At 51.1% G+C, this 20,678-nt stretch overlaps 11 protein-coding genes across 11 annotated transcripts, besides 15 other annotated features; all 11 read right to left on the reverse strand.

Moving 5' to 3' along the window:
- Nucleotides 1-984: 984 nt before the first annotated feature.
- On the reverse strand, nt 985-1,947 carry TraAM80_07700 (phosphoglycerate mutase; the record flags this gene model as incomplete). Its single annotated transcript, XM_029384481.1, has 1 exon — nt 985-1,947. One exon carries the CDS (start codon nt 1,945-1,947, stop codon nt 985-987), a length of 963 nt encoding a protein of 320 aa, XP_029235650.1.
- A 323-nt stretch (nt 1,948-2,270) lies between these two features.
- Nucleotides 2,271-2,328: a sequence feature (A-rich).
- A 503-nt stretch (nt 2,329-2,831) lies between these two features.
- TraAM80_07701 (glycerolphosphate mutase) lies at nt 2,832-3,689 on the reverse strand (the record flags this gene model as incomplete). Its single annotated transcript, XM_029384482.1, has 1 exon — nt 2,832-3,689. One exon carries the CDS (start codon nt 3,687-3,689, stop codon nt 2,832-2,834), a length of 858 nt encoding a protein of 285 aa, XP_029235651.1.
- A 34-nt stretch (nt 3,690-3,723) lies between these two features.
- Nucleotides 3,724-3,741: a microsatellite.
- Nucleotides 3,742-3,973: 232 nt separating this feature from the next.
- Nucleotides 3,974-4,001: a sequence feature (A-rich).
- Nucleotides 4,002-5,187: 1,186 nt separating this feature from the next.
- On the reverse strand, nt 5,188-7,524 carry TraAM80_07702 (uncharacterized protein; the record flags this gene model as incomplete). Its single annotated transcript, XM_029384483.1, has 1 exon — nt 5,188-7,524. One exon carries the CDS (start codon nt 7,522-7,524, stop codon nt 5,188-5,190), a length of 2,337 nt encoding a protein of 778 aa, XP_029235652.1.
- Nucleotides 7,525-7,900: 376 nt separating this feature from the next.
- Nucleotides 7,901-7,929: a microsatellite.
- A 21-nt stretch (nt 7,930-7,950) lies between these two features.
- Nucleotides 7,951-7,972: a microsatellite.
- Nucleotides 7,973-8,312: 340 nt separating this feature from the next.
- Nucleotides 8,313-8,344: a microsatellite.
- Nucleotides 8,345-8,395: 51 nt separating this feature from the next.
- On the reverse strand, nt 8,396-8,755 carry TraAM80_07703 (uncharacterized protein; the record flags this gene model as incomplete). The annotated part of the gene is made up of 1 exon (XM_029384484.1): nt 8,396-8,755. One exon carries the CDS (start codon nt 8,753-8,755, stop codon nt 8,396-8,398), a length of 360 nt encoding a protein of 119 aa, XP_029235653.1.
- A 392-nt stretch (nt 8,756-9,147) lies between these two features.
- Nucleotides 9,148-10,215, reverse strand: TraAM80_07704 (uncharacterized protein; the record flags this gene model as incomplete). The annotated part of the gene is made up of 1 exon (XM_029384485.1): nt 9,148-10,215. One exon carries the CDS (start codon nt 10,213-10,215, stop codon nt 9,148-9,150), a length of 1,068 nt encoding a protein of 355 aa, XP_029235654.1.
- Nucleotides 10,216-10,319: 104 nt separating this feature from the next.
- Nucleotides 10,320-10,374: a sequence feature (GA-rich).
- A 54-nt stretch (nt 10,375-10,428) lies between these two features.
- On the reverse strand, nt 10,429-10,851 carry TraAM80_07705 (uncharacterized protein; the record flags this gene model as incomplete). The annotated part of the gene is made up of 1 exon (XM_029384486.1): nt 10,429-10,851. The coding sequence occupies one exon, from the start codon at nt 10,849-10,851 to the stop codon at nt 10,429-10,431; it is 423 nt and encodes a 140-aa protein (XP_029235655.1).
- Nucleotides 10,852-11,152: 301 nt separating this feature from the next.
- Nucleotides 11,153-11,187: a microsatellite.
- A 36-nt stretch (nt 11,188-11,223) lies between these two features.
- Nucleotides 11,224-11,251: a microsatellite.
- A 159-nt stretch (nt 11,252-11,410) lies between these two features.
- On the reverse strand, nt 11,411-13,789 carry TraAM80_07706 (uncharacterized protein; the record flags this gene model as incomplete). Its single annotated transcript, XM_029384487.1, has 1 exon — nt 11,411-13,789. The coding sequence occupies one exon, from the start codon at nt 13,787-13,789 to the stop codon at nt 11,411-11,413; it is 2,379 nt and encodes a 792-aa protein (XP_029235656.1).
- Nucleotides 13,790-13,963: 174 nt separating this feature from the next.
- Nucleotides 13,964-14,001: a microsatellite.
- A 317-nt stretch (nt 14,002-14,318) lies between these two features.
- Nucleotides 14,319-14,633, reverse strand: TraAM80_07707 (uncharacterized protein; the record flags this gene model as incomplete). The annotated part of the gene is made up of 1 exon (XM_029384488.1): nt 14,319-14,633. One exon carries the CDS (start codon nt 14,631-14,633, stop codon nt 14,319-14,321), a length of 315 nt encoding a protein of 104 aa, XP_029235657.1.
- Nucleotides 14,634-14,660: 27 nt separating this feature from the next.
- Nucleotides 14,661-14,684: a microsatellite.
- A 46-nt stretch (nt 14,685-14,730) lies between these two features.
- Nucleotides 14,731-14,761: a microsatellite.
- Nucleotides 14,762-14,952: 191 nt separating this feature from the next.
- On the reverse strand, nt 14,953-16,914 carry TraAM80_07708 (uncharacterized protein; the record flags this gene model as incomplete). Its single annotated transcript, XM_029384489.1, has 1 exon — nt 14,953-16,914. The coding sequence occupies one exon, from the start codon at nt 16,912-16,914 to the stop codon at nt 14,953-14,955; it is 1,962 nt and encodes a 653-aa protein (XP_029235658.1).
- Nucleotides 16,915-16,982: 68 nt separating this feature from the next.
- Nucleotides 16,983-17,003: a microsatellite.
- A 241-nt stretch (nt 17,004-17,244) lies between these two features.
- Nucleotides 17,245-17,278: a microsatellite.
- Nucleotides 17,279-17,291: 13 nt separating this feature from the next.
- On the reverse strand, nt 17,292-17,912 carry TraAM80_07709 (uncharacterized protein; the record flags this gene model as incomplete). The annotated part of the gene is made up of 1 exon (XM_029384490.1): nt 17,292-17,912. The coding sequence occupies one exon, from the start codon at nt 17,910-17,912 to the stop codon at nt 17,292-17,294; it is 621 nt and encodes a 206-aa protein (XP_029235659.1).
- Nucleotides 17,913-18,346: 434 nt separating this feature from the next.
- Nucleotides 18,347-18,372: a microsatellite.
- A 44-nt stretch (nt 18,373-18,416) lies between these two features.
- On the reverse strand, nt 18,417-20,678 carry TraAM80_07710 (retrotransposon hot spot (RHS) protein; the record flags this gene model as incomplete). Its single annotated transcript, XM_029384491.1, has 1 exon — nt 18,417-20,678. A coding segment is annotated over one exon (2,262 nt), but the record flags the coding sequence as incomplete, so codon positions are not given.

The raw sequence follows: 20,678 nt of genomic DNA on the forward strand, positions 1-20,678 counted from the left end.
CGGCGCCAAACGGCAAAGCCACCCCAACCCGCCAGCGTCGCAGGCCCGCCCCAGCCGCGAGAGCCGTCGGCAGGCCAATTCGAGGCAAAGATAATAGTGCCAAAAACGGCGCCAGCTCACGCCCTTCCAAGGACGCCCACCCCACACGCAGAGTCGCCACGGTCTCCACAGAGGCCCTCAGGGGTGGCAGGCTCCCCCGCCTACTGCGGCTACGCTGCCATCCACCCGGCAGTTCAAGAAGGGGCAACTGTACTGGGATAAGCCCAAACAAAAAACACCGCCAGGCCGTCACACCGGTCGTCCACCCCACATCCGACTATGAGGGGCGCGTGGTGGAGGTCATCCCTGAAAAATAACTAACTAAATGCTCGCCACACCCCACTTCAAAACTCACCCTTTGCGTAGCCGCCGCAAAAGCAAATTGAAAGAGAAAACATGCAGTTCATTGGGGTTGCTCTCGGCTGGACCACTTCTCTCATGGAGCAGCTAAAAAATAGAAAGACAACAGGGCATTGAAACGGCAAAAGTGCCGCAGTGTAGAATAAACGGTACACACAACTTGGAAGAGACACATGCTCACACGTTTGAATCAATTACGCTGGCGCGTACATGTATTTGGGTCTTATTCCTCTCACTATTTTTGTTCAATTTTCTTTGCTTTTCACTGGTGACGCGGAGGAAGAGGTGAAGACGGGTTTCCACTCCCTCGTGTGCCACGCTACCCGTCAGACGCTGTCCGAAGTAGCAGCACAAACGCTATAAGAAATGCGGGCGAAGCGAGCTGCCCGTCACATCACCAACCTCGCCTGTTAGCACACCCTCAGCAAAAAGAAAAAAAACGCGTAACGATTGTGGAGACAAAAGTAGGAAGAATAAAAACGCAATAGAAAAAAAAATATGCTCGATGGCAAATCTTCAGAAAAATACACGTATTTCTTGAAAATAAAACAAAAAAAGAAACGAAAATGTTGAACAGTGCGCTCTTTACATAAGCGGTGCACCGGTACTCATAGAGCCTAGCAGCTGTTTGTTGCGGTACTTGTACCCGTTGTACTCATTGAGTGAAAGGGGGAGGTTCATTAACTCGACGCATCGGTTGTCAAGACGGAAGCAGCTGCGGTGATGCAAACGTGTCAGCGTGCTAACAGATCCGGTCGGCGGGGATTTCATCAAGTGAAATGTGTCTACTGTTAAGTGGAACCAACGCTTTACAAACATGCGTATTGTTTGCCCATGCGTCAGAATGACAACGTTTGTGTCCATCGCAAAGTCCAGTCGTTCACGCCGAAAGGCATCAAGAAAGCTTGTCACGCGATCGCACACATCGGCGCCACTCTCACCATGCGGGAAACGGTAGTAAAATCTACCGTACACCTCTCGTTCACGAAGGTGTTTAAGAAGTTCATCTTTGGATCGATAACGACCAATGTCTACATCCCGCAACCGTACGTCCTCACGCACGCCAATGATGGAATTGCCATCCATCTTATGTTCACCTCTGTATTCGTCGTAGCCACGCAGCATGTGTTTAAAGCTCTGCCGACTACGCAAATAGGGCGAAAAATAAAAGTAGATGGGCTCGTCTCCAACCATCTCCGCCACGTGCCTCCCGGCCTTATAACACTCCTCCTCCCCCTCTGGTACAATGGAAATGCGCCAATCTGGCGTAGTGATATGGGCCCCAACATCTACATCTGCAAGACTCTTGCCACTACGCACGAATATGATGCGTTTCACCGGTTCTGCGAAGATGGGTGGAATCCTTGTCGAACGACGAGAACTGTCACTACGAATCGAAATGGGCATTTTGCGTGCTTTCTCCGTCTGCGTCACCGTTTCCGTGGCTGTCTCCGCCTCTTCAGGTGACGCAGGTTTTGATGACGCCGTCGTCACTGCTGCCGCACGCGTGTACTCCTGCGCCGTACTTGCAGCGCCCACATTTGGCATACGACTTCGTGTCAAAAATCGCAATAACGTTCGTCGAAGCATTATTGCCTTGGCGTAGTGTTATCTACCAGGGACCACTCAACACCTCCAACCCTAAACGCCTCGAACGAGGAACAGCCAGATATGCAGCTACTCAGAGATTCACTTGGAATTGCCTGCTCTACAGCTACCAACAGCTGGGATGCAACTCCCACAGCCACCCACGCACACACACAGACAATGAAAAAAAAAAAAAGATGCTACACACATGCAAAGAAAAAGACGAAACTCCAGCGGCTGAAGGCAGCCGTAAGGCAGGATAAACACAGACTCTCGAGCAAGTTAAAAAACAAAAAAAAAAACAAACAACAACAACAACAGACAATTTCATCAAAAAAAAAAGGTCAACTAACAAGAAAGACGGGGAAAGAGAGAAGCGGTTTCCTGCACCTCAAATCACCAAGACAGCCGTACACTGCAAAGATCTGAAGGGGTAGAGGAAAAGAAACAACGTACCGCGTCTAGAGGACGCCTTTCCCTTCCCATTATTATAAAGAGAAAATGATGCAATAGGTGATGAGAGTTTGCTTCGGTACACGCCCAGCATCTCCCAGTCAAGAAGGAATTCATTCGATACACACACACACAATAACAATAAATGCATCCAAAAGAATTTCCACCATAACGGCGTATTTCTTCCAAACTCAGGAATTAATAGTATTTGGGGCTTCGCAGCCGACAGACTCCCCCTCCGTGTGGAAGCTATCATACGTAGTAAAGGGGCTTTGTGGTGAGGCAGAAGTGCGAAGAAAAAAAAAGCAAGTGACAATTACATGAATGATGATAAAAAGTAAGGAAAAAAAACAACACGAAACAAGGCGTTTCTGACGCTCTGGACATCAGATTTACAGCCCCTCTTCGGGGGTAAATGAGTCCGAGTGATCCATAAAAAACATATTACAGTACTGCTTGATGGTGTCCTTGCTGTCAAACTTCATCATTTCCAGCAACGGGTCGCTCCCAAAAAGCTTCTTGCTAATGTCGCTCATAACCAGCCGAGCCGAGTCGCGGCGCTCCAGCACTACAATGGAACAGTTGGGAGGATTACGCATTGTCTCAAAGGCTTCCACAGGTACGTAAAACCAGCGGGCAATAAACAAGCGAATGAGGAGACCGTGCGAGATGATCAGAACATTTTGGTCATCCTCCCCCGGCAGCGCGAGCGGCCCATCAGGGTCCATCGCGGAAAGCGAGTAAAGCTCCAGCCGCTCGCGAAACAGGGAATCAAAGAAAGTGGACACGCGATCACCGACATCCACACTACTCTCACCGCCGGGGAAACGGTAGTAAAAACGACCAAACTCATTGCGCTCGTTCCACATTCGATCCATTTCTTCTAATGGCTGAAAATTGCCAATCTCCTGCTCGCGTAGTCGCTCGTCCTCGCGCTCCCCCTGGACCTGGGACTCCTCTAAACTCTTCCGTATCTCTGCCAAAGTCTGCTGGGTGCGAACGTACGGCGAGTAATAAATATAAAGCTTTTCATTCTTGATGATATTACGAAGGCGACGACCGCAGTCTAACGCCTGCGCTTGACCTCGCTCGGTTAGTGGGATCTTCCAGTCAGGCATTTTACTGTACAGAGTGCGGTCTACGTTTGCCTCTGACTCTCCATGCCGCACGAGGAGGAGTCGATGAGGGAGCCAATGACTGTTGGGTATCTCAACGACGAAGCGTGAGCATAGCAGAAACTGCCTCCGCATCCCACACAATGTCGCCCCTCCTCTACCTCGCTAAATTATTATTATTATTATTTGCTTTGAAGCGATTCTCTCCGCGCTCCGGGCGGTTGTATTCTAATTCTTTTTGTCCTCCCTGTTGCTGATTCTAGCGAACTAATTCGTGGCTTGGCGTAGTTCCAAAACACGCAGGCCCTCATCACTAACGAACAACGACACCGAGAGCATGGCGAGACAAGAAGAAAAATGACAAAGTGACAATGCAGCAGCAGCAACAACACACAAACGACGTGAAAACAAAATGACGCAAAAAAACAAAGCAAAAACAAAAAAAAACCGGCAAGCAGGAGACGAAGACGCTCATCCAATAAACAAATAGGCAGAATACGCCTAACCCGCACAAAAACACGACACCCCGCACCAGTACGGGATCGGTCTAACCAAGAAGATCCCCAAAGGGAACCATGTGCAGAGAGTCAAATGCATTTCCCCGCCGCGCGGCAGTGAAAATGCATCAAAACTGCATTGTTGTGATCTTTTCGCTGCGCATCCAGCACTGGGACATATGTCCCAACAAACAAAAATGGGCCCATCCACAACGACGCCAGCCAACCAACAACCACCCCAATCCTTAAGTTGCGAGGCATCTGAACCCCTCACATAGTCAAAAAAAAAAAAAGTATGACAAAAATTTGCATCGCAGTGGTGGCCATGTTGGATGAATCATGAAGGACCTACTCCTCATGTTCCACGCACCAGGAGACCAGAGTCTCATGGCACGTGCGCCACCTTCGTCCACACCACTGGAATCCGTCACTCTACTCCATCACTTTAAACAAGTTACCTCGCCAACACGCAGCTGTGGGGACCTCGCTTTACAGAAGCACACTTTCATCAACTTAATCAACCTCAACACCGCAGCAATCTCATAGACAATCGCAAAACAGACGACTGTGCCATTCTCTTTCCACCCTCAATGATCATACCCACGCAAGCACACACGACCACCCCTTTTCAACACTATCTTTTGTATTTCATCCCTTTTGTTTTTAACCCGGTGACGCCATCATATACTTCAATGTATGTAGTTGGCCGCAGAAACGACAAGCATAAAACGGGTGCAAATATCCTCCACTCCAACCCCACGGTGCCCCCTTTTACATTTCCATTAAAAGAAAAAACACTTTCGCCTTAGAGCAATGTGTTTTGATGTCTGTCCGGGAGCAGCATAAACCCGAGTTGCTGCCAACAAATAGTACGCACGCGCTCCGTCATTTGATCGCAGAACACAACCAGATCAATGTATTAATAGTGGTAGTCGAACTCATTTCTATTTATTTATTTTTGTTAGCTTACTCCGAGCCTGCTTTTGATAAAAATTATCTAAAAGACTACTTCCCAAAAGGTCATTTCCACAAGGCGTGCGTGTACGCGTGTGTGCGCAGGCCTATCACTGTCCCATTCAATCCCTCATTGCAACACAGAGACATCACAGCTGCCGACACACATGAAACCCAATGCATCACTCCCGCGTCATGGAGAGAGTTCTTTTCCTGGACAACGGCGTTGGGCAAAGCATTGCATCACTTGCGGCACCAGCGTCGTTTTCAAGCAGTTGTGGTAGGTTCAGTCGGTTGGTAACAGGGCTGTAGCAATCCTCGTACGCAAAGACAGTGAAGGCACCGCAAGGATGCGACACAGCAAGCGTAGGAACATATTCACCAGTGTCATCCGTCACGGTTTGACCCTCCTCCTTCATCACCTCAAACTCCGCAGCATGGGTATGTCTACCGCTGCCAGCAGATCGAAGCTGCCGCTGCACACAGACATCCGCAACGCCGCAGCCTCGCATACGTGTGTAGTACTGCGGATGATGCCGCAAGACGTAGAATGCGGCCACCTTGTCAATCGGAAACAGTGTCGTACTCGCCACCGCCGGACGCCGCGAGCCCTCCCCCCGCGTTTGCGCAACAAGAAGGGCCTTCCAATAGTGTTGCACCATTCCCCGCACCGCCTTCAGCGTAAGCCGGGACGGCGTAATGCCCTCTGGTAGAGGAAAAGGAGTCTCAGCAGTGATGATCCGCGTGGGCCGCCGCAACTTCAATGCTTGTTGTGAATCATAGCATTCCCAGGTGTCCCACGCTAGAACCGCACCACAAACTCGCTGCAGAAACGGCTGGCCATCCGTCTTGCGCACGAGTAGCTGTTTAATACCACACCCCGCAAGCTGCAGCGCATCCGGATGGCTTTGAAAAATGCGGAACAAAACTCCTTCCTCCACACGAGTCAGCAACACAAATTGTTGCTCTTCCACCTTTGGTGTTCCCTTCGCATCACCGTTTGAAACGTCCGTTACAATACCACCATGCCCATCATCATTGGGGCAAGACGGCAAAGCTGCAACAGACGTCGTCGGGCGCGGGCCCCGCAGAAGATGTTGCAAAAACGTCCGCACAACATCAGCGCCGCCTTCTGCCACCAGCCACAGCGGCATATTACTCTTGGAATCACTAGTCCCATCCTTGGAAGTGTTGTCGCTCTTCGGTTTGTCACCCATCGCGGTGCGCCCCACAAGAAATCCCGCAGGACGTCCTACTTCTGCCTCCCGCCCATCGTCCTGAATGACCGTCAGCGCGAGATTCACAAGGGTGACACGTCGCACACGCAGCTCCTGCAGACCCCGCTGACGCAGACGCAACGATGTCGCGAAGAACTCATGTTGAATTACCTTCGTGACAAACTGCAACTGAGGTTTGGACAACACAATGCTCTTCGCCATATCCGGGGAAGCCCAAAGAGAGGAACCAAGGCGACATACAAAATCCGCTAGTTCCTCTTTGCTTTGTGGCAGAGCACTCATTGACGCAAAAATGTTGCCAATCACAAGCTGAGGCGCATGCGTCATGCCGACTCCTTGGCGAAGAAGATGTTCATGTAGTGTAGCCAAAACCGACACATCGTGAGACATGGCTTGCAGAAGGCGCTCCCAGGTAGGAACAAAGTGAGAAACAAGTGCATCGGCGGCTAATGGTGGGAGTTTAAACGGATGATCCTCCCGATTTGCGTCACGCGGCGCCGAAGGTACGAAGGCACGGTACGCCCTATGATCAAGGTCACGCAGACACACTGAGGCTGTGAGCGTACCCAAGGGAAACAACGCCGATACAGTCGCCTCGCGTCGCTCTTTCCACAATTCTATCACCGCATTTAATACTGTCCTAAAGGCATTTCGTTGTGGAGCATCACCGTTCGTTGCAGATGATTCAAAAAGTTGCACACATTTTTGTTCCAGCACATCAGTAAGCTCCTGAAAGCCCAACGCTTGAGGCACAGTAACTGCCATGAGCACGTCCAAATACACAAGCATCATGGAGACAAACAAGAAAACCTCTTGGGCAGGAAGAGATAAGTTTAACGCAATGTGCATCATTCGTGTTGCAAACGAGGGTCGAAACGGGCTAAAAAGAAGCTTTGGGCACATAAGGCATTCGTATGGTGACAATGCATCCACGCGGTTTTGGTACACGTGCAATGGTAGTTTGTCATCAGAGTCCTCGTCTCCATTGCTGACAGGTGGAGATTGTGTTGTTGCCTTTGCCGTCTTGACAGAAGAAGCAGGCCCCGCCAGAGAAATGAAAGGAACCTGTCGTGTGGAAACACGGGCAGAGCGTACGGTATGCAACCATCGCGAGTTTTGCTCTGCGTCACTCCGAAAAAACGACACATGTTCGTACAGGGCTGGATGCTCCTTTGGGTCCACGAAAAGTGGTCGCCATGAGGAGATGCGCTGGAACGACGCGTTATCCTCCACAGGGAGCAGCCGTTCCGAGCGTCGCAGTTCTGAGAAGATGAAGCTCATTGTCTCTCACAATTCTGCTTTCCCCCGTTCCCTCAGCCGCCGCCACTCTTCTACCCGCTCCTGTACTGGCACCTTTATCCCCTACTTTGCATTGACAAAGTGAGTCCCCAGCAAGGGAGCAAAAACAAACGAAGAAGAACAACAAAGCAAGTTGAGGGCCACTGCGTCGTTGATGCGCAGCGCAAAGCCCACCACTTCACCCCACCTTCTCTCCGGGAACAACGAAGAAAAGGCGGAAGAAGCCCAAAACAAAAAAACAAAAAACAAAGAGGCGCAGTAATAATAATTCCTACTGAACTCTTCCTATTGTCGTAAGAAACCCGCGTCCGCAGTTCCTCTCGTTGTGGCAAAAATGTGCAGACGGACAGACAGATCTACACACACACACACACACACATACACACAGGCGACAAACTCAAGGAAAGAGTGTGTGCGTGTGTGTGTATGTAGGTCCTACGGCGAAACTAACAAAATGCAAAACGGCACAAAAAAAGCATTTTTTTTTAATTGTGCATTTTTGTGTGGAGATAACTCCCTCGTTCTCTTCTCTCATTCCCATACCCCCCATTCATGACTAGAAACACATACGCCCTTATATATACTGCCGTGCATCTGTGTGTACTATATAATGGAAGAAGCATACATTCCCTATATGTCATAATCATTTATTTTTGTTTTCTGTTTCTGTGTGTATGCTCCAACCATCCTTATTTTTTCCTCCTAACATATATATAACTCACACACACACAAGTATATACACAACTGGCATCCCTATCAGTACCGAGCGTAAAAAAAAAAACAACAACAACAACAACAAAAAGTGGGAAAACTATACGGACAATGGATAATATTTTTCTAATGTTCGCTTCTACTACTCCTCCGCTTCAACGCCGGCGGCCTCCAGCTTCTCCTTGATGTCGTTCATGAACGGCATGATACGTTCGCGCTGGATGCGGAGGTTCGCGACCGCCTCCTCGCCCTCCATGACAGTGCCGTCATCCTCCCACAGGTCCGTGCAATCCTCAACGAACTGGTATTTTGTGCTACATTGGTTGAACACAACGAGCTTGATCATCAGGACCTGGAATACGACAACACCAAGGGTCGCTTTAAGCAGAGCCTTCATCGTCTCACCACCGACCCCAACCTCGCCAGGAGAAGGGTAGAAATACGTGCGAGCGCCCATCACTCTCGGGCGCACACTTGCAGCAGCAATGACGCGGCGAAACATCTTTTTGTATCTTTGTTGAACTTATTCCTCTGCTCAACCTCAATACGTATGCGTATAAACGTGTGTGTGTATGCCTTTAAGTACCACAAACAAGCCACTATACCCTTCTTTTCTTCTTTCTTTTTTGTTAACTGCGCAGCCTAGCTACTCACTATCTGCATACGAGAGGAAGTGGAAAGGGAGAAAAAAAAAAAAACAACTCAGGCAGAACAACTTAACGAGCTTCTTTTGTTTTGCGTTTTTTTTTCCAACTTCGGTTGGTTTCCACTCCGTTGGAAAACTCACACATCCGTCACTGCCCCGCCCAGTGGAGTGAGCAGAAGCCCCGCTAAAGCAGATACACATGCGTCAAGTCAACCCATGCACTCCCGGTTATGCAGTTATTTAGGTTCTTAATCGGCGGCGGCGGCGTTTCCAGGCACCACATAGGCGTCGACGATATCGTCCAGAAACGGCAACACGTGTCGCTCAATGAATTCCGCGGTTGCATTGTCCACTTTCTTTCCCGTCACCGCCGCCCGCAGGTGCTTCTTCGCATTTACTTCCTCAAGAAACTCCATTCCCGCCTCCGACCGCAGCATCTCCGCCACAATCTCCGCCAACATCATCTCCACGTCTGGCACCCGTTCCCCACCGTCGCATAGTCGCTCCACGCAGACCCGCAAAGCTTCCCCCTTCAAGATTGTCGTGTGGCGTTCTTTCTGAAAGCTGCAATTGCGGTAGCATTGTGCCGCCAAAAGACGATGCCGCGTATTAGATGAGCTGAGGCACTCCGTTAGGGTCTTGTCCCAGTCCTCATCGTCTACAAGGAGTTCCTGGCCGTCGTTGGAGCGAGTCAGGTTGAGTAAAATCTGCAAAATCCACTTCTGCAGATCCCGCATGGGCGGCCTGTCCGTCGCTGCTTCCCCCAATTCTCTGCCGCCGCTAAAGCTATCAACAGCATCATCATCTCCACTCCTTTTCTCCTCATTGTTGATAAAACGATTGTAATATACATGCAGCTTGCCAAGATAAAATCCGTGAAGGTCTTCGTCATCGACTTGCAGCAGATCATCCACCGCGGAGATGTGGCTGGCCGTCAAGTTGCTGAGCAGCATAAGCGTCATCTCCTCTAGGCTCCTCTTTAGCGAATCGGCATGGTCAGAGATTTCAATGCCGTCAATCAGCCGCATTGCTTTGCGCACAACTTTGCAAGAGACAAGCACCTCGGCACAGCGGCTCTCCACCGAGCAGTTAATAAGAATCGTCAGGATGTCGCCCAGTATTTGAACACTGCCGGCGTGAAGAAACTGCAAAATTGCGTCAAAAGAGCGGGGTCCATGCGTGGGTGAGGAGAGAAATGCAAAGAGCGCGGGGTTGTCCTTGCTCTGCTGGGCAATGCCCTTCACCGCCATCTTCCGCACATCCTCGCGATCGCTGCGGAGGAAGTCAAACACCTCTGCAAAGTCCTCGTCTTCCATGAGAAGTTTAGCCCGACACGTGCACAAATGTCCCTAACGCGACACCAACTTCATGCAGGCAAAAAATGGTTCACGGACGGCAACCAAAACCAAAACAAAAGGTCAAGAAAGAGTGAGAAAGGAAGAAGTAAGGCCAAAAGAAAAAAAGACAGAAAAAAAAACGATAATATTTTCATATGGCATCTAGCCTGATCCACAGCCTAAAATGCACTGCTAGCCTCGCTGCTTGTATACAACAGCTACGACAATAGCAGCTACAGACAATATAACCACAATGACAGATAGGCAGACGAATAGTTTGTCCTTCTGCAACTGCACTCGAAACCAGTGCACATCGCGTATCACTCGTTGTAGAACTGACTCGTTACTCTCCAATATGTTGTCAATAGTTTCAATAATCACCTTGTCCTGACTGAGCTGTTGTTTGCTCTCCTCACCGAGGTTTGTCGCCGTGTTCATGAGTCGCTCAGTCCTGTCAATCGCCTGGAGAGTCTCCAACTGCACGTATATTGTCTCGCGCAAAGCAACAGGCGCCAGTCGTTCTGGAAGCTTCCCCAAGGGGGCGCTTGCATCAATAGGCTCAGAGGACTCAGCAGCGAAGAAGTTGTAGCGGTGGGGCACCCTATTACCTTCCATCGTACCGTTGTCCGTCAAATCACCGCATACACTCGCCGCAACTACGATAACAACTAGAGTCACGGACTGGCGATCCTGATCCCGCGAGCAACCCCACTTCTCCCACCCCTTCCCCAGCGCAATCCTCCCCCCTTCAACAGGAAGAAGAATTTTAAAAAGAGGGAGAAAGAGGAGCAACGGAATGGCATGGAGGAAACGGGATTACCTAATTATTATTCTGTCATCCGTTTCACAAGTCCAAGACAACAAACAAGAATGAAAAAAGGAATGTATATCGGTATCACCTCCTCTTTTTCCCCTTTTTTCAGTTCCTTTCTTTTTTTTTCTTTTTCTTTTTCCATTGGTTCGCTTTTAAAATAAATTGCTTATAGGAACAGAAACAACACAAAACAAAAAAAAAAGACGCCGATGTCATCCTCGTGTCAGCTCCTCCTGTTCCTCTCTCTCTTGCTTTTCCAGCTCACTTTTCCTTCCCCCTCCCCCTTCGCGTGCCTGGGCAGGTGTGTGCGTTCCGTATAGTGGCAGGGACGCAGCTTAAACGCAGATGGTGCGCCGCCACTCACGCGCCTTCTTCTGCCCTCTCCAATGAACCCCTCCAATCACTAAGAGGCACCTGCCTCGCCGCGGCCACTTTTTTTGCCTCGTTTACAAGAAGGTCGTGTGACTTCTGACCGCAAGCCACGCGCACCACCCGCACGGCATCAAACAACTCCTTTGCGCTCTGCCGCGGCATGAGGTTGGGGTCAATGTAGCCCAGCCCATCCATCTCCTCCACGAGGGCAAAAACGTTGCTCAGATGCTCCATAATTACACTACTGCCTGGGGTGGTGAGGCGCACAGAGAGCGCCACCTCCTCCGCAAACACCTGTACAATCCACGTAATGGCAGTAACGCAGGAGCGAGATCGACGCACCAAGGCCCCTCCCTGTGAAAGCGCGCGTCGCGTTAACCCATGTAACTCTCGCATCAGCGCAGCCTCATCCTGAGCCAATTGAAAGACAAGCGTCCGCTCCCTGCCACCAAGTGCAACGTCAAGTTGAGCAGTGCTGCGCGCGTGATCATCTGCTGTTAATCGAACCTGTGCAAACGTTATCCAAAATTGTGCCTCAACCAACTCCGTATGACTCGGTGTCTCAGTCTTCTCTTGCAAGTTAGGGAGGATGGTGTGCTGCAAGATGGCAGAAACATCTGCAATGGCGTCTAGCTCGGCGTGTGGTTCGGCCAACCAAAAGGTGACACACGCCTCAAGTGCCTCTCGAAGTGCAGCCATAAACTCTTCCTGCGAGCTTGCGTGCATCGCCCGCCACATTACCGCCTCCGCCACTGGGTTATGCGTCAAAAACGACGCGGGCTCCGTCTTTTGGTTCAACAAGCACATGACTTCGTCACGCAGTGCACTGGCAGGATCCGCCTTACAGAACAACTGTACAAGTTTTGCTTCATTGGCCTCTACCTCCTGCCGACTCGAAAATTCTAGTTCTCTACGACGACATGCTACCAAAAATGCGGCATACACCGCTGCCCGTTGCCTCACATCACGCAAGTGCAAATTCATTGCAATAACCGCTTGCATAGCATCCTGTGTGGAGTAAAGCGGTATCTGGGCAAGTTGCTGTCCGTACTGCACGAGAGTGACGGCAAGAGTGTTAGAATATACCTGAACTGAATAGAAATGAAGTGTCTCGTTGTACGCGGTGTCAAGGCATAACAACAAATGTGAGACCAGTCGAGCCCCGTCACTACGTTTGTTATAAAGGTCCTCTGGGATGTTCATCCAATCTACGCCGCTTGGTGAAAGGAATTGAAGAATGACACGCATCTGCAGCTGCTCTTCCAGAGAAGCAGAGGACATATAGGTTTTCTGCAGCCGGTCCGCCAGCTGCTTGATCACACCACTAGCCGTTTCATCCTGCCAAGAGTCATGTGATCCAGTAACCTTTTCGATAAAACCAGCATATGACGGGTAAACGTTGTGATGCGCATTCATCAATGTTTTGTTAAAGCAGACCACCAACGCAGCGCGCAGGTGGCACCAGAGGACATCCTTCCAGTTTCCTGCCGCCAGAAACGCTGGTTCCATGACCTCTAGATTTCCACATAACACCGCTGAAATAACGGCATCTAACCCACCAAGAGCAGTTCGCCCCTCGTTAGAGTTTGACAAAGCTACAGAGTCATCATAGAGTTGCGAGAGATTGTCCAATCGATGATTATTGCCCGCCCAAGTCTGATCCACCTCTCCGTTGCCATACTCCCCAAAGAGTGGGACCAGTGGGGTTAAATGAAACCATGCTTCCTGGACCGTCTGCAGTTGGGCTCCACTCAGCAAACAACTGTACATGCAGTCGCCCGCCGTGACAGCCAAATCAATGGCTCTGTAAAGTTCACCACCACGCAGCTGCGATAGAATGAGCTGACGCAATAAAACAGCCTCCTCGTGCGAACGTGAGGCTGACAGTTTCAGCGGTGTATTCCCTTCTCTGTAAGTTTGTTCCAGCCAGCGTACAACAATGTTCATGCGACGCAACAGCGCACAGCGCTGCAGCAGGTCCTGTATATGTGACAAGTGAGACACAAACCAGCGCCGATGAGGTTGGACATCTGCGATACCAATTGCGTCCGGGTTGTATTTACTGCTCTGCTCAGAATCCAGCAAAAGCTCCAGTACAAGACCCCACAAGTTGGCTTCCTCCACACGATGGTCGCGCTTTGACCAGCGCATAAATTGTTCGGCGGTGAGAATCGAACGCACAACGGGTTGTAAATAAATCCCCGCAAATGCCCGCGCGGGGTGTACAGTGCGACCCTTTTCGCAATCGCTGACCGCGTCGACATCATTATTGCGGATGACTAAGATGCCCTCTTGAAGGCCCTCCTCCTCTCTTCGTCGTGAAGGAAGCTGAAGCTTGCCGTACTCCTCCTCGTACGTGGTTACCATTCTTCCTCTTGTTCTCTTTTCTTTTTTGTTTTTACCCCCCTTTCTGCCGTTTTTCTTTTATATTGATTGTACGTGTGTGTTCTCCTATTGCCTCACTTCTTTTTGCGTGCGCTCTCTCTATTGAATTTGTTTGGTTTGTCACTATTTCCCCCTCACGTTGGTGACGAAGTCCTCTTTTTTTTTTTGTTTGTTTGTTTGTTCTTGTTTGTCTGCCACCAGTTCTCGCCCCAAACCCCACACGCTTGTGTGTCGTCCCCCTCGCCCCTCTCCCCTCTTCTGTCTGTGCAGGTGTGTGCGTGATTGCCGCCCAGCGCAAGCGCCGTCGGCGCAATAAAGAAAAAAAAAGCGGATAAGAAGGAAGGAAAAAAAAATGGCATAACAAGACAGAACAGGGAAGAAATATTGCGCCGTACGCAAAAATATAGGTTTCTTTTTTAAAAAAGGAGGCAGTGAACACAGCATTTACCCGGCGTGAGAGACGGGAAGAGCACGACCGCAAACAAACAAATACACAGACACCCTGTAGTGACTACCGCAGGCTCCCCGATGGCGCATCCAACAGAAGACGCTCATAGTCCTTCGCAGGCGGCACTTTGTCGTTAATCGATGGACCATGCCACACCTCTGTAATTGGCCTAATCCGCTCCCATGCAAATCCCAACTCAGCACGCCGCTTTAACGCTCTCTCATCGCTGACGTTTCCGTCCAGTCCCTCACTCACTACAATCTTAGAAAGGGGTGGGAAGGTGCTCTTGGGCGGGTCACGTCGCGGCAGATAACGGGGTTGGTACCATCCAAACTGTGGAGCATCAATGGCGTCATCCCCGCCAGTTTGACTGTCCATTGCCGCGTTCTACCTCCTAATTTTGTCCCTTCCTTTCTTCCTTTCTTCGTTGCATTCATGTGGGAGAGTGTAAAAAAAGCAGATGACGTAAAGTTGTCAAAGGAAATGCAAATGGCAAAGACAAAGGCCGTTGTTATGAGATCCACTAGTCATTATGACTGAGGCTCTTGTTTTAACTGCCTCCCCAGCTCAGCAGCCGCTGAGCTGGCCACAATAAAAGAAAGGAGATATATTTGTCACGGAGAAGCTCCTTCGCTATGGGCCAAAGTGTATTTACTTCAAATTATTCATGGGCATCTGTGTGTGCACCTTGCAGTGTCTAGAAAAGGCCGCTAAGGTTGTGGAGAAGCTTCTCTACAATATCAGCAATCTGATCGGTGTAGCTGAGCCCACCATCCTCGTCAGTGCTGGATACAGTCATGCAACGGCTACTCTCCTTTATCTTTTCCGCCGCGATACACTCCTCGCGGGTGTATCTTCCCGTGTGCTGCAACAGCATCTGCATGAGCTGAGGGTCAGAGGCCACACGGCAGGCATCAGCTGCCGTCAAGTTGAGCAAAACGCCAAAGCAGTTGTACACAATGCGGGGATCCTCGTGCCCGAGAAACACGATGCACACCTCATCGCAACGATTTGACTCCATCCAATCCCGTCCCACATTGGTAAGGCTCATGTTCCCAAGTATTCGCGTTGCCTCGACCGCTGCCTCCGTGTCACCATCAAAAAGGACCCCGGCAAGGATGAGGCCTACAGTCGCGTAGATTTCCACAAGCGCCTCTTTACTGCTTTCCATCCTCTCCAGCGCGTCAAAAAAAAAGGACAAGTTGCTCAGACACATAAGAGTATAAATAAAGGCCAAATGCCACTTTTTCGCATCAAGGTCCTTTACAAACTCCACAAGGAGTGGGGTGATCTCAAGCACAAAGGATGTTGAACACTCCGCGCTGATGGCAGCCACCCCCACAAGCCACGTGATGTTTTGCAACAAATCCTCCTGTTGAGCCTCTTCTGCATCGTATGGGGGTTCCGCATTTGCCGTGGCTGCAGCCCGCTGTGGAGTGACGTGCGTCTGCACCAAGCGCACAAGCATCGGTTGATGATGATTCATGAGCCAATCCCGTAGCTCCCGACTCCCTTCGACCAGCCGTGCCAACGTGCCGCAGAGTCGACTGACCGCCAATCCACCCACGTCTAAGTTTGCTTCAAGCGCGGCAACCACAACACGGCAAGCCCGATTCCCTTTTTGGTAGTGCTCCAGTGAGCAATCATCAAATACCGTTTTTGCCATTGCTCGAGCCGCCGCCTGCACCACGTCTCCATCCTCACGAAAGCGATCCAAGATATCTACAAGAAGATCGAGGGATCCCAACTTGCGCAAAAGTTTGGAGTGCTGTGTACTGAAATTGCGATACAGCAAACATAGCGGAGGAAGAAGAACGTAGAGTAAGTTGCTAGAAGGAGAAAGAGCCTTGGAAGGTGAATCAGGCACAGAGGATAGGATGCGCTTCACTACCGCATTTGCCACAGGAATCATGCCTAGCGAAACTAGCTGGGTCAAAATCACGTTACTTTTGGCGCTGCAGCTTCGAAAAATTTCTAGAACATCCCACAATACACTTGTATGGGTGATCAATAATTCCTCAGACTTCGCTAAATGAAGTAGTGGTTGTAGGAGAGACTCACGTATCAGCACCTCCTCTAACAGCTGTCTCTCTTTACCACCTTCACATAATTCATGTAGACGTCGAACAACGAGAGGGAGACACGACAAGTTACGCAGCTCGCTCTGTCGTAGCAGCACGGACGCCGCACTCACCACAACTTGTGCCTCCGTTTTGGGTGACGTCACTAGATCCTGCAATCGCGCCACCGTTGTATCCCACAGATGATGATGTGGGTTCGCCAGCCAGAGTTTTAGCTCAGCCAATCTTTCTAACTGCAGCTGTGGGTTACCCCTTGCCGCGTCCAAGGATGACTCAAACTTCACATGATTAAATTGTTGGCAACTCGTCATCAACTGTGATGGGGCTTCGGAAGCGGAGAACACCATAGTGGTAAGGCGACTGCCACGTTTCAGCGGCGGTAGCGGCGGGTTAGTCAACGGGGTGTCCGGTCGCTGATGCGCCCGTACCGATGCTCGAGCGTCACGGAGGAGACGAACAACGCGGGAACCCACAACCTCAATCTCCGCATTTCCGCCAAACACAGGGGGCACCGGCGACCTGCTAAGCACCAATGCCTTCTTTTTGCCAGGCGGCTTCGGTTGGAGCTGCGGTGGCATTCGCACAAAAAGGAAGCTTCCCACAGAATCTCACACGGAGCCACTTCGGCCCGTTTTGTTGGTCAGCCTGTGTGTGTGTGTGCGTGTGTTCGCTGCCGCAGTTATTGTTATTGTCTCTAACGGTTCCCCACCTGTTGAGCCACGTCGTGACAGAGCAAAGCAGGAAAGGAAAAGTGAGAGTGAAACACAAGAACACACTGGGGCAAAGGCCCCAGCAAGGTGACGTGGAAACAAAAACAAAAAAAAACTTGGAGAGGAAAACAACACAAAAAATGGCGCATAAGTTTGCTCAAATTTGGTACTTTTGTAAGGAAGACGCCGGCAGTCCGTCACAGACACACATACACACACAGAGATACACACATGAAGGCATTCGTTCATTCTTCGATGTCCAAGACGTTTCGCATTTCCCTGAGGATATGCAGTCGGTCTTGGTCAGACAGCAATGGCAGTCGACCCCCACCGTTGTCATCCAGCAAACCCGCGCTCGTTACCTTTCTAGCACGCTCCATCCCACCCTCAAACCACCCCAAAATGTCGGACTCCGTGGCGGACATGAGCCGGCACGCAAAGTATACTGCACATGTCTTCCTTAAGCGACTGTGTCCAACAAAGTCTGCGGCCACCCACAGCTCTAACAGGAGCTCCTGCATCTCCAGGGGCCATGGCTTTCCCACCCCAACACAGCTATCCAAAAAAGCAACGTCACTAGGCGGTAGCATTTCATTTACATCATACCCCAACCCAGCAGCACTGGTGTTACACGTACATGAAATAGGAAGCTCAATTTCTTGTTCGTCATCCTCAAGGTAAGTCGCGTGATTTTTCATATAAGCCACAAGGCACTCCAGTGTTCGCGTACAGGCTACAGGCACAACACCTTCGTCTTCCCCAATGCCTAGCGCTGCCTGCAACCACGTAGACTGGCAGATAATGGCGGGGTCCTGTGGAACCACAACAGGATCACCTGAAGCCGAGAGAAGTGTAAAGACTCCCATATATACGTCTATGTATCCGCCCTGTGAAAAACAAAAAGAAGCAAAAATAAAAAACGCACAAGTGCCCGGCTACCGTGCTGACCAACGCCCACAGTTGGGCACACCGCAAAAAACAGCCACATCCCATAACGAACGCCACACCGACGAGCGCATGGACCGCACGATCACACACTCGCCGCCGCCATAAGAAACACCCACACGCACCCGCACGGAGCATCCGCAGTGTGGGACGCCCCCGCAGAAATCAAACAACAAAAAACAAATTCATAAGCACCTCGTTTACCGTCTCCCCCGCCCAACCCCTTCAAACCCCGCCAGCAGCAACACGTAGTGCGCATGCCGGCGGGACCTCCCATCACGGCCCCCACAAACCTCCAACGCCGCCCCCACTTCCCTCAGCGCACTGCAGCAGGAGTGGGGCGCAGCGTAAGAAAAATAATAATAATAATAATAATAATAAGCAGCGGGGCATCCAACACCACCGCCGCAACTGCCGTCACTGCCTCAAAGACTCATTTCACTTCCAGGGAAGGTCATGGACCACCGAACACGTAAGGGAATAGCAGGGGCTTCTTCTCCTTCGGTGCGCGCCGCCTGTGCATCTTCAGTGGATATCTTCACCTGGTACTGCCGCACCTGCCGATTCCAAAAGTCGGTCGCCGCCACCTCCGCCTCGCCCTGGGCCTCATACGGGTGCTCAGTGACGTCACATCTCCGCCACGTGTCCGGTGACGTGCTCTCGGCATGCCGCACGTAAACAATCTCCCACGACATGTCCCGGGAAAAAGTTTCCCAATCGTCAAAATGCGTCGCCAGACACTCGTGGAACTGGCGCAGCGTGCTGCTTGTGACGTGGTGTGCCTTTGCTGTGGTTGTCTGCAGCCCAACCATCGTCCTCCGCGGTGCCGCAACAAAGAAGAAAGCGTCCACAAGCAAAAAGTCTTCAACCCCCGGCACGTACAGCACCCGGTACGCTGCCTCCACCTTCGCAGCATAAAACAACCTCGGAAGCAACCCAACCGCGTCAGTGGGCAGCAGCTGCGGGTTCACGTGCAGCACGCAGGGCCGCGGCTCACGTCCTCCTGTTGGGGGCCGCAGCTCACACAGCTTATCGTGTATCCTCTTCACAAAGCCCCAAGACATAAATGCGCACACGCCGTACTCCTCCAGAAATGCCGGTAGTTCATCAGCACGTCTTGCCATCAGAGACTTGAAGCCGCAAAACGATCGCATGGTCTTCGCCACCTGAGCCAATATTTTACTCTTCACCACAAAGGAAACCGGCACGTTCCAAAATGAATCAATACCATATTCTTCCACCCGCCGGACCGCCTTCGCGAGAGGCTGAGCTGGATGCCCGGCATACCATATACATGTCAGGTTCCACCTAAACAAACCCAAATCGGTTGAGGGGATGAAGGATTCCAGAGCGCTCTCCACCACCTCCCAGTGTGCTTTGTAGTCGTCTCCCCTGAAGAGAAGCCTGGGAATCGGCCCCACGTGGGCAATGAAATCCCTGACCCTGCCCCAGTGCTCCGCCTGCTCCTGTGCGGGCCAATCGCGCTTCCTCCAAGCACACATTGCCCTCACGTCGTCCTCGTCAGGGCCATTCATAACGATGGTCATGGCACCTGCGTGTTTCTTCCACGATTTGTAGTTCAGTTCGTATGGGGATGACACAACGATCATACCCCACGTGCCGGCATTTGGTATTTCGGCCTCCTTCTCCCCATCGCAGATAATGTACCCGCTCGTTAAAGAGCTAGATGATGATCTCCAACCTATCGGGGCAGTTTTCTGGTCCTCAAACCTGTTTACCGTTTGGGTGATCTTGTCAAAAATAAACACCCGACCCGCAACGAGGTACACCACCGTGTCAAGCTTCTCGGCATCGTAGTGCAGCAGCTGGTAGAGGAGGTAGGAGCCGGCATTCATCGACTTTCCTATCCCGGGCGTCCCAATCAGGACACGGTTCATCGCCCCAATTCTCTTTTTATTGCCGGTGCTGAACAATTCGTTCAGATCAGCCCTGACAAACTCCCACACCCGCTCCACCTCGGCGGTGACGTAGCAGTCCGGTAGAAACTCTTTCCTCCTCCACGAGAACGGCCACCCACTGTCCGAGCTGAGCACCAGCAGCCTGGGACGGGGCAGGGAGAGCTGCTCCGCAGCGTCATCCGGTACAAACGTAAGCCCATTCGCTTTGAACTTCCACGGCATTGTTGGCGGTTGGCCCTTACGCACCTCCATTCCCACCCCTTCGCTGTCCACAGCCTCCACGACGTGGCTCCACCGTGCACTATACACAGACGCGTATAATAGCCTCTGTGTTCTTTCTGCCTCCCGTGCTGCCCTTTCTTCCTCCACATGATGAAGAGCTGCATCGAGTCTTCCTTTTGTACGAAGGGGAACCGTATTCTTCTCTCCAAATTCTTTCCAGTCTCGGAGCGTGGCCACCTCGCGCTCCGTAAGCATGCGTGCATCTTCAAAAAGCTGATACCCTGGTGAATCGAGAATTTCTCGAAGAAGCCTCTGCTCTGTAACGTATTCTGCGGGCTGCTGCACAAACACCTCCATCACCACATTCTGGTCTTCACCCACCGCTCTGCTGGGGCCAATGTTCTGCCGAAGGAAGTCGTTCAGCAAAATTGTATTGATTCGGCCACCCCGCACATTAAGGACATCCTCGATAGAGCTTACAAGCGTCCACCTTGGCCGCTGTGGCGCTCCTTCCACCCTTCGGCGCTGCGCGGGGGTCTCCTCGGT

Source organism: Trypanosoma rangeli (genome assembly GCF_003719475.1).
Source record: "Trypanosoma rangeli strain AM80 chromosome Unknown Tra_15.4_contig_00334, whole genome shotgun sequence".
Classification (NCBI taxonomy): domain Eukaryota; phylum Euglenozoa; class Kinetoplastea; order Trypanosomatida; family Trypanosomatidae; genus Trypanosoma; species Trypanosoma rangeli.